General features: G+C 35.0%; 2 protein-coding genes across 2 annotated transcripts; both read left to right on the top strand.

The window, feature by feature from the left end:
* The first annotated feature begins 888 nt into the window (after nt 1-888).
* Nucleotides 889-6,578, top strand: LOC117341777. The gene is made up of 3 exons (XM_033903639.1): nt 889-1,027; nt 3,053-3,166; nt 4,218-6,578. Exons 1-3 carry the CDS (start codon nt 889-891, stop codon nt 4,787-4,789), a joined length of 825 nt encoding a protein of 274 aa, XP_033759530.1. The 3' UTR covers nt 4,790-6,578.
* LOC117341775 (monocarboxylate transporter 1-like) lies at nt 4,999-15,235 on the top strand. Its single transcript, XM_033903638.1, has 7 exons — nt 4,999-5,063; nt 5,908-6,046; nt 8,634-8,763; nt 11,671-11,814; nt 13,127-13,366; nt 14,002-14,118; nt 15,078-15,235. The coding sequence occupies exons 1-7, from the start codon at nt 4,999-5,001 to the stop codon at nt 15,233-15,235; spliced, it is 993 nt and encodes a 330-aa protein (XP_033759529.1).
* Nucleotides 15,236-15,858: the final 623 nt, after the last annotated feature.

Here is a 15,858-nt window from a genome sequence, read left to right as displayed (position 1 = left end):
CATTGATCCAGGGATTACCCAAATTTATATAAGATATCTTATATAATAATTATATAAGATATCTTATAAACTTTATAAGATATCATAAATACTTTATAAGATTTCTTATATCTTTTATGAGATATCTTATATATATCTTATATAATTTGGTAAAATACTGGATCAACATTGCTCCGCAAATAAATTGTCAACTTCGCTTGCTATACGAACCCAGATTATCACAGAAGTTAGGTGTGCACGTGAGCTACAATATCATTTATTTCCGAGTTAGACTTTGTACTTGTTTTATTCAAACTGAAGAAAAAGAATAAAACAAAAACAAAAATGCTAAATGTCTTTTACACCAAATTTCAATGATTATACCTTTCTTTCTGCAATAGGATAAACGCATGGAAATTTCACGCACAGTACATATATAGGGTAAATATTAGCTAAGAGGCGGTTTCAATATAAAATAGCTGAATACGTTTTGATATAAGAATTAGATTTTATATTTATTTATTTATTCATTTATTATTTATTTATGCTATTGTCGGTTACAAAACGGACAAAAGTAACTGATCATAATAATGAACAGACATGATGTGAATGGTTTTGTAAATAGGTATGACAACCTTTCGAAAACGTCTGATAGTCAGTTGTGAAAATATTAAGACGCATATTCATCCCAATACCACTCTGATATCACAGGCAGTCTGAGGGACGGATGGTGTTGTAACCGTTCGCCCCGTTATTGGATATTGATGAGGCCATAAGGCTGACTCTGATATGAAAACCATGCATAACCAAAACGCTCGATTTAATTATTTTTCCAAAATATATTCTGAGAAAATGTGTGTCCCATTTTAAGAAATACGGAAACCATTAGATAATCGACATTTATCACCCATGTCGTGTGTTTTACATTTTGTAGGGTGTGAAGATTCCGACAAAAATTGTCCGACCTGGGTCGCAAATGGCGGTGACTGTGTCGGAACTTCCCTCAGCGTCACCTGTAAATTTAGTTGTGATAATTGTCACGTTGAAGGTAGGAGTATTACACTTATATGTAAAAAGACTTTAAACTCGATATCATTACAGAAACGGAACTATTTAGAAATACATGTAAACGATGAAAATGACAATATTATCGAATTGGTATAAGGAACACAATACTACGCCAACGAAATGATACGAGGGCTGATTGATATGTTGTGAGCCTCATATTGAAGGATTTGAATTTTGCCGGTTATATTGTATTATCTTTCAACACAAACCCCTTCATATCTATACACTTTTGCCAGCGGTGTTTAAGGGCCCCAATGCCATTTTTATAGAACTCCCTTTCTTGGCTGTTCAGAAAGTCATCCACTGCATGTATGACGTTATCATCGGACTGAAGTGGGTGCCTGAAATAGCTGTTTTGGAAATAAATGAAAGTCTGATGGAGCGAGATCAGGTGAATAAGGCGGATGCTCAATCAATTTAAAGTCACAATCGTGAATGGCAGCCATGACAATGACACACTCGTGAACAGGAGCATTGTCCTGATGGGATAACACATTATGAGCTTTCCGCGACGCTTAAGTTTAACATTTTCCCGTAACTACCTCAGAAGTGAAGCATAGTATGTGTCATTGATTGTTTGTCCATTTTGGAGATGATCTATCAGCAGAATACTATCTACATCCCAGAAAACCGAGGCCATAACCTTCCCAGCTGATGGAATAGTCTTTACCTTCTTTGGTGGGGAGAGCCAGGGTGCTTCCATTGTTTCGATTGTTGTTTGGCCTCTGGGGTAAAATGATGGACCCATGTTTCATCCATAGTGACCAATCTTTGAAGTACGTTGGCATGAGCTTCCTCAAAAAGGTTAAGATTAATACGCGATAATGTGCGCCTGGTATGCTTTTGATCTACTTTCTCATTGCAAGATCCTCGGTCAGAATGGAATGTATTCTTTCCTGTGAAATGCCAACTCTACTGGCTCTTTATCTTTCTTTGACTCGTCTGTCAGTCATAACAATATCATGGATTTTATTTACCATTTCTGGGGTTGCAACATTGGCAGGTCTTCCAGGACGGGGGTCATCATCAAGGCTCTGTTGGCCGCGCTTAAATTCCGCCACCCATCTTTTCACTGTAGCATATGAAGGAGCATATTTCCCTAGTGTTGCTGCCATATGATTATGGATATCCTTAGGTCTTAAACCTTACTTTAGAATGCTACCTCGTCGATATAAACTGACCAAATGAGACCAGTCCTGGGTACACGGCCCTATATAGTCAGAGAATAGTAGGACTTAAAAAAAAACATCATTGGGTACCCCCTTCAGTACGATGCTCTCAACATATAAATCATCCCTCGTTATATTGTCGTATTGTTATGTTCAGTTTTCATTCATTCACTATCGCCCAATGTACATACGTATCGTCCATTGGTTAATGCCTATATGAATACTATTATTGGTAAACACGTGCAAGTTAAAAACCGGTAATTATTGTGTAAAACCATATTGAGATCAGTATTGCACTAGTGAGAATTAACCAAATGCTAAATGATTTCTCGCTGAATTTACGCTGTGGTAAGCTGAAGTTTTTAACAGCCATCTTGAATCTGGTTATGCAGACTTCATGGTTACGACGAATCAATTTTGTATAGCAAGGTATATAAGTGACATCCCTCATATACCGTTTTTTCATTCAATGAGTAGGTGTTTGTAGCTTGATATTGAGCCTTTATAAAAATTGTTGTTTTACGTTGTATGTTGTACTATACGGTGGCTTGGAACAGGCATCATATAAAAATATTATTGCGTTCGAACTAACTATTATTGCATGGGAACGAAATATATTTGCGTTGGAACGAAATATTATTGCTTGGCAACGAAATATTGCGTTCGAACGAAACATCATTACATTACAATAATATTTCGTTCGTACACAATATCATTTCTTTGCCACGCAATACTATTTCGTTTGTTCGCAAGAATATTTCGTTCCCACGCAATAATATTTTTTATATGACGTCCGATCCCAGCCACCGTAGAAATACTTGTGATTTACTTGGTAGACTGTGGTGACTACCACGCCTCGTGTGCCACCTGGGCAGCCACTGGGGAGTGTATCGCTAACCCAGGTTACATGCTTGTCGCCTGCCTCGTTAGCTGTGGTGTCTGTACGGAGCGTGAGTTGACTTTGTTTAAATAAACCGTATATAATATTTGTAAGAGAAAAATGCAGAAAAAAAGAAAACATTAGGTATTCAAATATGACATAGTTACGTACAGTTTGTGCTATCTTTAGGTGCCATCGACAGTATTTTTATGCCACTTGTTTAGAATTCTATAATCACACACAGTATTGTCTACTCCATTGTCGTTAATGTAAAACGTCAAAACAATCATGAGATTAATTACACACTAGAGACTAGTAACTACTTCCCTTAGATATTTGAAATGTCATTCTGAATATCAGAGGGAATTTGTACAACTACTTTAAAATTACATCATAAGCGATGGAGTTGGGGAACCATTAATTCTTAGCGTGATCGGCTGATTAGTTTCTTTACAAAGCTGACATATTTTGCTTTGGCGGTGAAATAATTGTCGTTTTAGTGTTTGGCTGTCTCGTGTTCACAGATGTAAAAAGGGGGTGTTTTCTTCGTGTTTAACAATCAAAATCAGTTTACATTCCCTTTGATTATATATAACAATTTATTACATTTTTACCAGTGAAATATCAAAAATTATTCATTCTATAAAAGTGATATTTTTCACTAGTGAAAAATATCACTTTTGCTGATTTGACCAATCAAATCAATGATTAGAAAATAGCAAAATAATTGACCAATCAGAAAGCCTGACATATATGTCAGCACCTGGACAGGGGGAACTACTTTTTTTGTTTACATTAGGCTTAGTTAGCATACGGGGTAGGTTTTTCGTTGATAAAAAAATGTAATAAACAGAATATCTAACAGTGTCTTCAGTAATACCAAATATATTTCACTTGTGTGGCTAATATTTTGATATTTTTCACGAGTGAGCAGCACGAGTAGAAAATATCAAAATATTAGCCACACGAGTGAAATTATATTTGGTATTACTGAAGACACTGTTAGATATCCTCTATATACATTATACAGCGAGACGATATATTTATATGTTCACCGGATACCATTTAACGTTTATCTCGCCTTTACATATTTTTATATATATTCTTTCTCGCCATACCAGTCACAACACAGCAACAAATGACATCACTGTCAACAACAATGACGCCATCCAAAACAAAGACAGCCTCATTACAGACAACAACAGCAACAGCAATGGTGACGAATCATCCGGCAGCAAGGAAGACGACTGCACTGCCAGCGACGAAATCATTAACGACAATGTCATCACAAGCGCCATCGACAACTGCTGACAACGTTACATTGACGTCAGTTTCGACAGTTTCTCAAAACAGCAATAACACCACAATGGAGTCAACCTGTCGTTGCTTGTGTGTTACATCACCCGTGTTTGCATTTAATAACTCAGATCCTGAAATCCTAGAGGCGCAAGTGAGGTCAGCAATGGAGGGCATAACAGCAGAGCTGAAAGTTACTGAAACGTCGCTTTCGTCGAAGATAAGGACCCGGATGTGCGCCACTGATGACAGGCCATCATCGGCGACCATTGGCTGGATCGGGGCTGTACTAATTGGATTTGTTTTTGGTTCTCTCTTGTTCACAGATGCTGTGAAATGTATCAGCTGCATGTGTAAATTAGCACATAAACACAATTCAGTATTAATAGAAATTTAAATTAATGCATGTTGTCTGCTCGTGTTTAACAAATACAATACGATGTTTTCAGTTTTTCCTAGTTTACATTCTTTGATTTCCAAAACATGTTCAATATGTCACATACTACTTTACTTTTTATCATTCTCTAATTGTCTGGCTACATTTCCTTTTCAAAGTGAATTGGTTTATGAAAAATATGCTATACATTTGTATATGTTTCTGCAACCATGATAATAGAGAAAATTGCCTTGTTTTTCCTTTCGAAGATGTCAATCATCTTTGGAGAGTCAAGGCAAATCACCATTCGGAATAATTGTCGTATTTTATGTATATCCTTCCGGATTTCCCTTTGCATCCCTAATGAATTATAGAAGGACATTCGATATATACTGCATCTTTTATTCAATTTCTAATTAAACGCATTACTCATTGTGATGTCATTGTGAAATTAATACAAATGCAACTTCACCCTGAACATATGGAAGATCTGTACTTGTTTCAAAAGACACTTTGGGAAAAAAAGCAAAAAAACAAACTATTTTGATGCCAACACAAGCTGTTTACGATGCCGGAAACTGAATCCTTGCCTATCACCACACTATTACCACACAGAGATTATCAATATGTAAAACATTTCCTGCTTCAATGCCGACCAAGGTGATATGCTTACAAATGTAAACATTATTTTTATTATGTTTTTCTATGGATAACCATATGACATTTACAAAGGTACTCATATGCTTGAATTCTAAAAAATACATTTTAGATTTTAACTTACAGTGTTGCAAGCTCACCTACCTTATATAACAACAGACCACTTCAGAGGGGATAGGTACATGTGTCAATGCTTTTTTTGTATTTATAATCAATACTCAGGTAAAATATTGATAGCAGTACCTTTCAGACAAATGGATAAACAACTTGTTTTAGTTTCATAATGATGCTAGTTCGAGAAAAGGCTCTGGGTTTCTTTGAAAGGAAATACATTTTGCCATTGGATTTGCTAATATTGGGCGATGTATAGGTGAAATACACAGAGAGTATGTCCTTGGATTGTAAAAGTGCAAGGTAACCTGGGGTCCATTGCCGGTACAGTATACCTTTTCAATGGAATATTACATAACATCCTGTTTCAGATCCATTGAATACCCAATGCAGTACATCACCAGCAAAACCTGTTTGGAAGCCAGTAAGGTGTCTGCGGTCAAGCATGACGGTGTTACAAAAGGCTTCACTGAGAGTGTTGTCTCAGTAGACATGGGCATATACGACCAGGTGTGATTACTGTAGTCGCTTCGTAAGAAGCCCTGGGTTTACAGGTAAAATAAATCTGAACAGAGATTTTATGTCAGAAGTCTAGTCATGTACCTTAAAGACCGTAGCGACTAAACAACAACTGGTAGAATGACACCTTGAATGACCAGACCACACGGGTACATTGTATGTTGATGAGATTTTAAATTTCATTGTTATGGTTGTTTTACTTTCCATTGTGGGGTTGGAATAGAAGACTGATTTATATCAATCAGATAAAACTTTTATATACAAGGTTTGCACATGCTTATTTTGTATACTTATGATTAATTTCCTTTCTTTCAACACGCTGTTTATAGATATATTGTTTAACAATGAGTATAATCAGGTTATGTATGTTATTGTTTACTTATTTTTCCAAACAATTTTTTTTTTTTTGACAGATTTAAATATATAGAAGTTTTTTTTTCAAATATCCTATTTTCAAGTAATATCCACAGCCTCTCAACGTGTTCACATTCATAAAACATATGTAAAAGTGTTTCATCTTCTTCTTTACAAAATGTACAAGACGGATCATCATATATATTTATCTTAGTAAGGTAGTCATTTGTTGCCAATATTCTATGTATAAGCCTGTATTGGAGCCATCTCAACGAGACATCATTCGTTGTTTTAAACACTGTCATTTGATAATTTTTTTTAGTTCAATTTCACTAGTTTCCAATATATTGGATCATTTTTCAATGTATTTTGTATTAAACTTGAGTCTAGAAATAACGGGGAACAACTAATGTTTGAAAGTGTAAAGACTATTACATTATGGGAAAATATACACTCACAAATGGAGGCTTTTTCGTAATCTTTTTGATCAATAGACAGAAAGAATTGATTCATGCATTTTGTCATCACCTCTGTCATATTATTTTATACCATATGCTGCCTTCTATGGAAGGTTTTTTCCATGTATTATTCACCTATTAGTTATAGCTAATTACATATATATAAGCCGCATACTCTGTATTCAAATTATATATACAGTCTGTGTATGTAAGTGTGTGAAAGCTGTCTTTGTTTCTTTCTGTATTTTATGTGGAAAATCTGAATAAAAATGTCAAAAGTAAAAAAAAAAAAAAAAAAAAAATCCTTTCTTTTGATAATGTCTGTGTGAGCTGTAGTACCTCACATATCTTTATTAATATTTTACATTTGTAAAAAGGTATCGAAACAGGTAAGTATCCTCCGTAAGCTCAGATATCTTTTAAACAGACAAACTTTAATTAAAAATTACAAGTCTTATATTCTGCCATTATTTGAATACTTTTGCGAGGTTTGGGACGGGTGTTCTCTCGCTGATGGAGACAGATTGGAAAAACTTAACTTAGAAATAGCAAGAATAATTACTGGATTACCATCTTTTGCTAGCAGACTTTCGTTATATTCTGAAAGTGGTTTAGAACCACTTGCTACTCGTCGTACTAAGAGAAAACTGCAACTTTTCTATAAAATCACAAATCAACTAACACCAGGCTATTTATCCACTCTACTGCCTCTTTTAGTACCTAAAAACTCTCACTATAACCTCCGAGACGCAAATAACTACTCTTTACCAAATTTCCGACTTTATTTGACCAATACTTCGTTTTTCCCTGCTACTATTCGAATTTGGAACCAACTAGATTTAGAAACTATTCAAAGTAACTCATGCTCAGTATTTAAAAAGTCTATCTCTAATATATCAAAAGTACCTTATTATTACTCTGTTAGAAATAGAAAGTCTAATATATTGCATGCAAGAGTTGTAGTACTTTAAATAATGACCTTTGCCGATCTCATCTGATTGATTATAGCCACTGTCAATGTGGTCATCCTATTTAGGATATACATATCATTTCTTCTTTGTCTGTAATAATTATGTTGACCAGAGAATCGAATTGTACCGGAATCTGAACAATTTCATACCTCTAGATCTGCAGCTATTACTGTATGGAAGCAGTGATTTATCTATAGAGGATAATGTTACAATATGCCAAAACACTCAGATTCGTATAGATTATAATAACCCTTATCTCTCTATATATATATCTGTGTAAATTTATGTGTGTTTATCATATCTTTTTCGATGCCGATGGCACAAGAGAAACGAATTTCCAGCGAACGGAGAAAGGCACAGGATGTGAATAGTGTGAACTTCTGCTATCGGCATCGGAATAGTTTATTCGAATTGTGTAACTCCATGAAGGGTTATCAGCCCTTGAATGTATATGAAGGGTTATCGACCCTTGAATACTTATGTATGCCAATATAATTATGTACGATGTAGGATTATAACCAAGTTAGATATGTTAGTATTACATAGTATAGATGTGTTGGATAAACATATAATAAGGAATATTAATTAACTTATAGCTATTAATCAGATTAGCTGTGTATTATTAATGTGTAGATAGAATTATATAAGATACGTTGCTATGTTTAATGTAATACTTATGAATTGTTATGCACTGTGTATACAGGTCTAGAGGCACTGAGTACATGGCGTAATCTGATGTACTTATATGGAGGTCAGTGCATAGTTTAATAATTCGATAATTGCGTTTTACTGTAGCTTGATGTAGTGATAGAACCTTCTAGAAGCACACTTGTTGGTCAGAATAGTATTTTGACCAAATTTCGAAAGTTGTTTGTTTACGAGTGGGTTGACGGTACCAGTTCATCTGTCAACCAACTAGGCCTGGGTAAACATTGTCATATTTAGGTGAATTTTTAGAACTTATTGTTTTGCTAAAGCTTTTTGGTTTGCAATACATCAATATTTTTTTCATGCCTCTATCTATATAAAGACATGCCCTGTCACTTCCTTTGTAACAATAATTTAAATAATTTTTTTAGTTTGCTTTAAACTTTCCATACTGATGATGTTTGATATCTTGAATTGGCTAATCTGTCATATCAGATACTAAATTCAAAATTGCACTATTACAGAAATAAATATGCCCCTTTTCTTTCATTTTTAAGGTTACCTGACTCAAGGCAGTTTTCTCCTTGGTGGTGTACATCTAGTTATGACAGTTTATAACAGAAGACATAACGCCTTTGTGGTGAAAGGGAGGGGGCAGAATGGGCAAATAGTCTAAGAGAACATCTCTGTTAAGATGTTCTTTTTCTGTACGGCTAACTTGATGATCACGACATTTTAAAACTTGGTCTAGATCATTACTTGACTGGAATAAATGTTGCTTAAGGCGCCTGAGTTTCTCTCGTAGCACTGGCTTCCAACGGGGAGGGGTGATACCCAAAAGGGGGATTCTACAATTCAAATGCGCATTTTGTAGATATGGTCCCATATCACGAGATGCGATGCCCTAAGGTTAAAAGATCTGGCTGTCTGTCTATTTACAACCAAATCACCAGCCCGAAAGTTTACCATGTTTGTTTGAATTAGTGACCTTTCCCATCATTAAAGGTCATAGGGGCAAGACATGCAAACACATTGAACATTTTCTACTCAATAACTCAGCGGCCAAGAGACCAGATATTGGGCCTGTAGTATGCTGTGGTAAAGTTATATAAAGTTTGTTTAAATAAACAACCTTTGCGTACATTCAAGGTCACAGAGTCAAACATTGCTGCACAATGTACCTTAAGTATTCTTTCAGGCCCAGAGGACAAACGTCAATGTCACTATTTCTATGAATTGAAAAGTAATATCTTCATTGTACCTGCTTTCCGGGTTAATTTTGTAAAGGCTTGGTAGCCAAGGTTACTGATACTAAATGTCAAAGATCAAAGATCATGTTACTATCAATAAAAAAAATCATGTCCATTACTTTTCTGTTGGGTTGTATGGACTCGGACTTCGTCTAGTGATTTATCAAAGAAAGAATTTGCTTTCCCTAGATTAAAAAAGTATTGGAACCCAATGCTAGCTCATACAGATTTTTTATTCTTCAATGAATACAGGGGGATATATACAAATTAATTACATTGATATATAAATACAAAATGTACGTATTACCGGTAAGCTTGTGATAATAATTATAGATAACAATAATAAAGCAATTTGATTTCGGTCAATACATGGTTGTGTCAACCTAAGAAAAAAATATCAACCTCGGACTTCGTCTACGGTCTATATATTTTTCTTAGGTCGATATAACTATGTATCGGCCTTATTAAAATGTTATAATTGTATAATATTTCACTGGCAAAAAATCCAATGAATATTTTTGTTTATATTTGGTCCCCGTTAAATCGATTTTTGGTTTAGCTATTATGTCGGTACGCTTTGTTGTTTTTGTATCACATCGTCAAGGTTATTTGAAAACGTCAATGCTAAAGGTATTATTAGAACGTAATTTACATAATTCACAAATGCCATCGCTAGATAAATCAATAGATACAACATCAAACTTTTACTTGCTGTATGTGTATTTATAATACATGTTTGTGTCTTCGTGTATGTAAAATTGTCTTCAAAACCATAATAGTTCATACAAAAAACTTATTAGTAAATGATATGACTAAAACTATAAAGTTTGTATGACATAAAGTTCAAATTCAAAATAGTGATCGTGGTTTACATTTTTCAATTCCCGTGATCCCCACGGCTAACTCGAGGTTCATCACCAACTTTGACCAATCCCCGACCGCCCTAAGTACTCTACAAATAATGACAGAAATGCCTTTTGGCCCGTCCACATTGGCGTCTAATAAAGTAAGAATACTGCCGCGGGCACGTGGTTTGAAGTTCATCACTTAAATGAGTACCGGATCGAGCAGATTTCCGTGGCCCCGCATCCCACTTGAGGTCCATATGATTTTTTTTACCAAAACTCGACCGTCCTAAGTACTCCAGAAATGATGACAGCAACTCACTTTGACCAATCCACATTCATTAGGAATACTGCCGCGGGCAAGTGGTAATAATTATTGATCAATTTGTTTTCTGGGTCAGGTACAAAATCACATGAGCCTACTTAATGACCAAGGGGAACCTACCTGTGAGAAACATCCTCACAGGAAAATTAATTGAGAAGTTAATCTTTAAAAACTTCATCCATCAAATTCAAAGATACATTTGAAGTTTGAGAAGTATCATCTTGACCCTGTACTTCTTAATGAATAACGAGGATTGTTTACGGACAGACGGACGGGCCAAGTACAACGGACACTTGGCGATTTCAATAGTCCACTATCTGATGATGGTGGGCAAATAAGATCAAATGAGCAAAACAATTCGACGAACCTAGAGTAATGTATGGCCCAAGTATTAAATACCAGTAATGAGTAGTTTAGGGGATAGTGCCTTGAAAAAATTAAGAACGGAAAGACACAACAAAGGCCAATGCAACATTAAAATTTCCCTAAATTCACGTAATCTGTAGGATGAATTGAGATGCTGCCATACTACCATGCAACTATATTCCAGGTTTGATTGGATTTTTTTTTTTTTTTTTTTTGAAAAACAGAGCTTTATATCAAGGCTCCGACACACCATACAGATCATTTAAATACATCAGATATTGCGAAAAATTACCATCATTATGGGTGCAGAGAACAAGGAAACTCCGTTGATCGCGGATGGGCATGGATGGTATTGATAGGTTAAGTAAGTCTATCAGTATTCGTGTTGTAAATTCCAGGTCCTGTAAGCGCTGTTTTAACCAAAAGGTACCACCATAAAACCCTGATATGCTTCGGAGGACTGTTCACTGGTGGAGGTCTGATATTATCATCGATCGCACCTTCGATTGAGGTCCTGTATTTGACATATGGAATCATTACCGGTAAGATATTTAGAATCATTTTATTATTCAAAAAGGATTTATTCTGTGACCACAACTAAGTCCATTATTGATTGCTACTGTTTTCGACACAAGTTCATTTTTATCGTTGTAGATTTCATTTCTTTTAATGTAGTTAGTTAGTTTTCAATAATAACAAAAAAGACGAGCTTTAGTGTTTTTTTGTTACTTTGAAACAATAACTAAAGAGAGTGAAAGAAATACCATTTATAACAACCACGAGTATGTATGACCTGTTTCTACCACAATAGAAAGGCTATTCTAGGATAAATTGACATGTTTTGTGCCATCGTGTTTTCTTTTCAAAATGATAGTTGTTGTACAAGGATATGACCTAAAGAGAAGTGCCGCTAATCGATATGCAAAACGGACAATTTCGAAAACAAATAACAAACAATAAGCTAGTATATCATTTTCAAAGCAATACATTTATAGAAATATATACATATACATATTAACTGTAATCGTTTTTAATTTACCTGTATCCTGATAAAGGGGAAGATTGTCTCGAAAATTCGACAATTTACTTGTCTGTACTGTCGTTATTACTACTTGAAATTCTACATTTGTAGTAATACGCATCCAACGAACATTTGTTTGTTAGGATCCATTACCTATATTGGCTTATACCGTCGTTATTACTTACTAGACCCTATATATATACTGTATTATATACAATTTTCTTAAATATGACAGAAAACAACCTCGAACTACTTCTTGTGCGTTATCATTTCCGGGACCTCGTAAAGCGGCATTCAAGCGTTAGCCTATCAAAATGCATTGACCCACGTGATCAAAAAATTGTCCCGATCACACGTCACCATGTCAACCAATCAAACGCATTGAGAGTTTAATCACGTTTTGTATTAACAGGTTGTCTTGTTTTTTCGTGCCTTTGGAGTTGAATAACACATGTGTATATCATTGGTTTTTTTATAGCTAAAGATTATATACATGTGTATAACGTTGTTCTTATTTAGGCATAGGTTATATAAACGTGTGTATAACGTTTTTTGTTTTTGTATGTTTTGTATAGCTATAGGTTATATACATGTGTATAACGTTTTTGTATAGCTATGTTATATACATGTGTATAACATGTTTGTATAGCTATATGTTATATACATGTGTATAACATGTTTGTATAGCTATATCTTATATACATGTGTATAACGTTTTTGTATAGACATATGTTATATGAACGTGTGTACTTGTTTTGTACATGTTATATTTGTGTGTATACCATTGTTTTTGTATATGTTATATTTGTGTGTATACCATTGTTTTTGTATAGGTATAGGCTTTGAGATGAGCTTTCCCCCATCAGTCATGATGATTGCAGTATATTTCGACAAAAACAGATCAATCGCTTCTGGTATATTATTCGCCCGAGGAGGACTGGGAGGAATGCTATTTCCCTACCTCCTCAGGTATCTACTGAGAGAGTATGGACTAAAGGGTACATTTATTGTCTATGGAGGTATTATTTTGAATATTTGCGTCTGTGGCCTCCTCGTCCGCCCTTTACCAGATTGTACGGCACACGCATCCACCCAGCAGTCAGACACACGAGGGAGAACTTTGGAGAATGATACGACTATCATAAAGCAAGTTTTGCGTGGTGTCCTTGATTTAGAATGGCAGCTTCTCAAACAATGGAACAGCGTTCTTTTATTTCTTTTAGTATTTTTCGCAATGTTTGGATATAATAGTTTATTTAATATTATTCCCCCATTCATTAACGATATTGACTTGTCCAAAGAAGATGGAGCATTCGTACTTTTTGTATTTGGGTTAACAGATCTAATTGGAAGGATTCTGTTCGGGTGTGTCATGAATGTATTTCCAACACACCGTCACTGCTTATATACCATGACGATCTTTCTATTTGGATCTGGTATCCTTTGTACATCGTTTCTTCGAAAGAAGCTCAACCTATGTGTGTTGATGGGGTGTTATGGTTTGTTTGCCGGTGGGTACAATGGTACATTGATGGTCATGGCTGTGGAGTATGTCGGCCCTGACCGCTTTCCTAGTACCTGGGGCTTCATCTGCTTGTTTGCCGCCATAGCATTCTTGATGAATCCAGTTACAACAGGTAGCCGTTTAAATATTTCGATTAACTATAGTTGTAATCTTCAGGAGGATTTTTTGTATCTGTATTTGTAGTTGGAGGTCAAAAGTCATTTGGGATTCTGTACGTCGAGTTATCAGAGAAATTCCAGGCATCCAACAGAGCTTTATCCGTCACACAGTCCCTGGCAGGCTTTCTACAGCAATTTCTAGGTTAGTAAAACGTTTGAATAAATACTTTATTGGCCGTGTGGACAGGCTTATCCCGGAAGAACTTGAAACCAAGGTCATTACAGATTCGTCAACATCAGTCGCTTGTATCATGTTCTCATTGGAGCAAATATTTACAGTCAAAATATGAGGATGGTCAATGATAAGCCTGGTGATTCCGTTGATATGCCTTGTAGTTCGATGATATACCTTGTGGTGCTTTGATATACCTTTAGTTTCCTTTGATATACCTTGTGGTTCCGTTGACATACCTTGTGGTCCCGTTGATATACCTTGTGGCTCCGATGATATGCCTTGTGATTCCGTTGAGTTTCCATTTGAATCTCATTGATGACGTCATACAGTTTTGATTGGTCCTTGGTTCACAAAACGGTCGTTACCGAAGAAGCATTGACGATTTATTTTAAAGGCCTTCCGTCAAAATCGAGTTTTTAATGTTTTTCTTCTTCATTTCTATGGCATTAGTCTATAAAGTTATCCAACATTTGCCTATGTTGATATTTTACTTCTGGATTTCAAGTCCAACACTAACAGATTCTACTTGAATGATTCAGTTGACGAATACCTAAGCGGCTCTGAATATATACATCCATTTGAACCTGTTTTAAAATTATCAAGCAATTTTCGTCCGAGTTTATGTGTGATCATTACCATAGGAGGGAGAGTCAACCTTTAGCTTCATCGATAAATTCCTTTTCTATTGAGTTAAAATGGCAGCAAAACATTCCCTAGTATACAACAACTCACAAAATGTTTTCATCACTGACCGTTTTGCTTTGGAATTGTTTATTTGTTGTCTGATTTGATATTTAAAAACAAGCGTCGATACCTTCATATACATCTTTTTATTTGTGATGTAAGGTTACATTTTTTGCCATATGGTAAGATAGAATATACATGTTTGTATGAGTTATGTTTCCATGTTGATTATGTGTTTATAGTTTACGCCCTCGGATATGTTATCTTTACAGGCGCCATTAGGGACAGTACGGGAACCTGGACACCTGCATTCCAGTTATCGGGGGCGATGACATTGACAGCAGTTCTTATCCTGGTGTTTAAATGTCTAAAAGACCGAAAAAGGTCTAATAAGGAATAAAGATTTTTTTCTGTGAAGCAATATACGCTGCCACGAAAGAGGACAAATTAACTAGACCTCAAATTATTTATCACGAATATTTACATTATGATCGGTATACTATGAACATCATAACTGGATTAGTTTGAGTACGCTTTAATTGTTAAACAGTAAAAGTTTTGTCGAATAGCGTGGCAGGCGAATTGATATCCCTTTTCAAATAAGTTATAAGTATATACATGTAATCTTCTTGAAAATAGATTTAATATCGACAATCTCTCATTTCTGTAATATAATAATATAAACTCTAATTCTAACTTTTTCAGTTTTGAAATATTTTTATTCATCCTTTTGCATATTGTGAGTAAATGAAATATATAGAAAAAGTATTACATTCAGTTTTACAGCAACAGAAGATCTTTTTTTTTTGTGAAGAGCATCAAGGGTTTTTTTCTTTTCTTTTTTGTTTATTTTTTTTTTTTTTTTTTTTTGTAAAATAAATGGTCCATATCAAATACATTTTTTCTCAAACTGAAAATACACCACTTATTTGTATAAGTATATATATATAAAAGCATTCAGTGAACGTGTGAAAGTGAGTGTGAAAGCTCAAAGCATAAATGTAGTAACCGATATTTTTTTTT

The sequence above is a fragment of the Pecten maximus genome, chromosome 14 (genome assembly GCF_902652985.1).
Source record: "Pecten maximus chromosome 14, xPecMax1.1, whole genome shotgun sequence".
NCBI classification, from domain to species: domain Eukaryota; kingdom Metazoa; phylum Mollusca; class Bivalvia; order Pectinida; family Pectinidae; genus Pecten; species Pecten maximus.
This window is presented reverse-complemented; position numbering and strand designations above follow the sequence as displayed.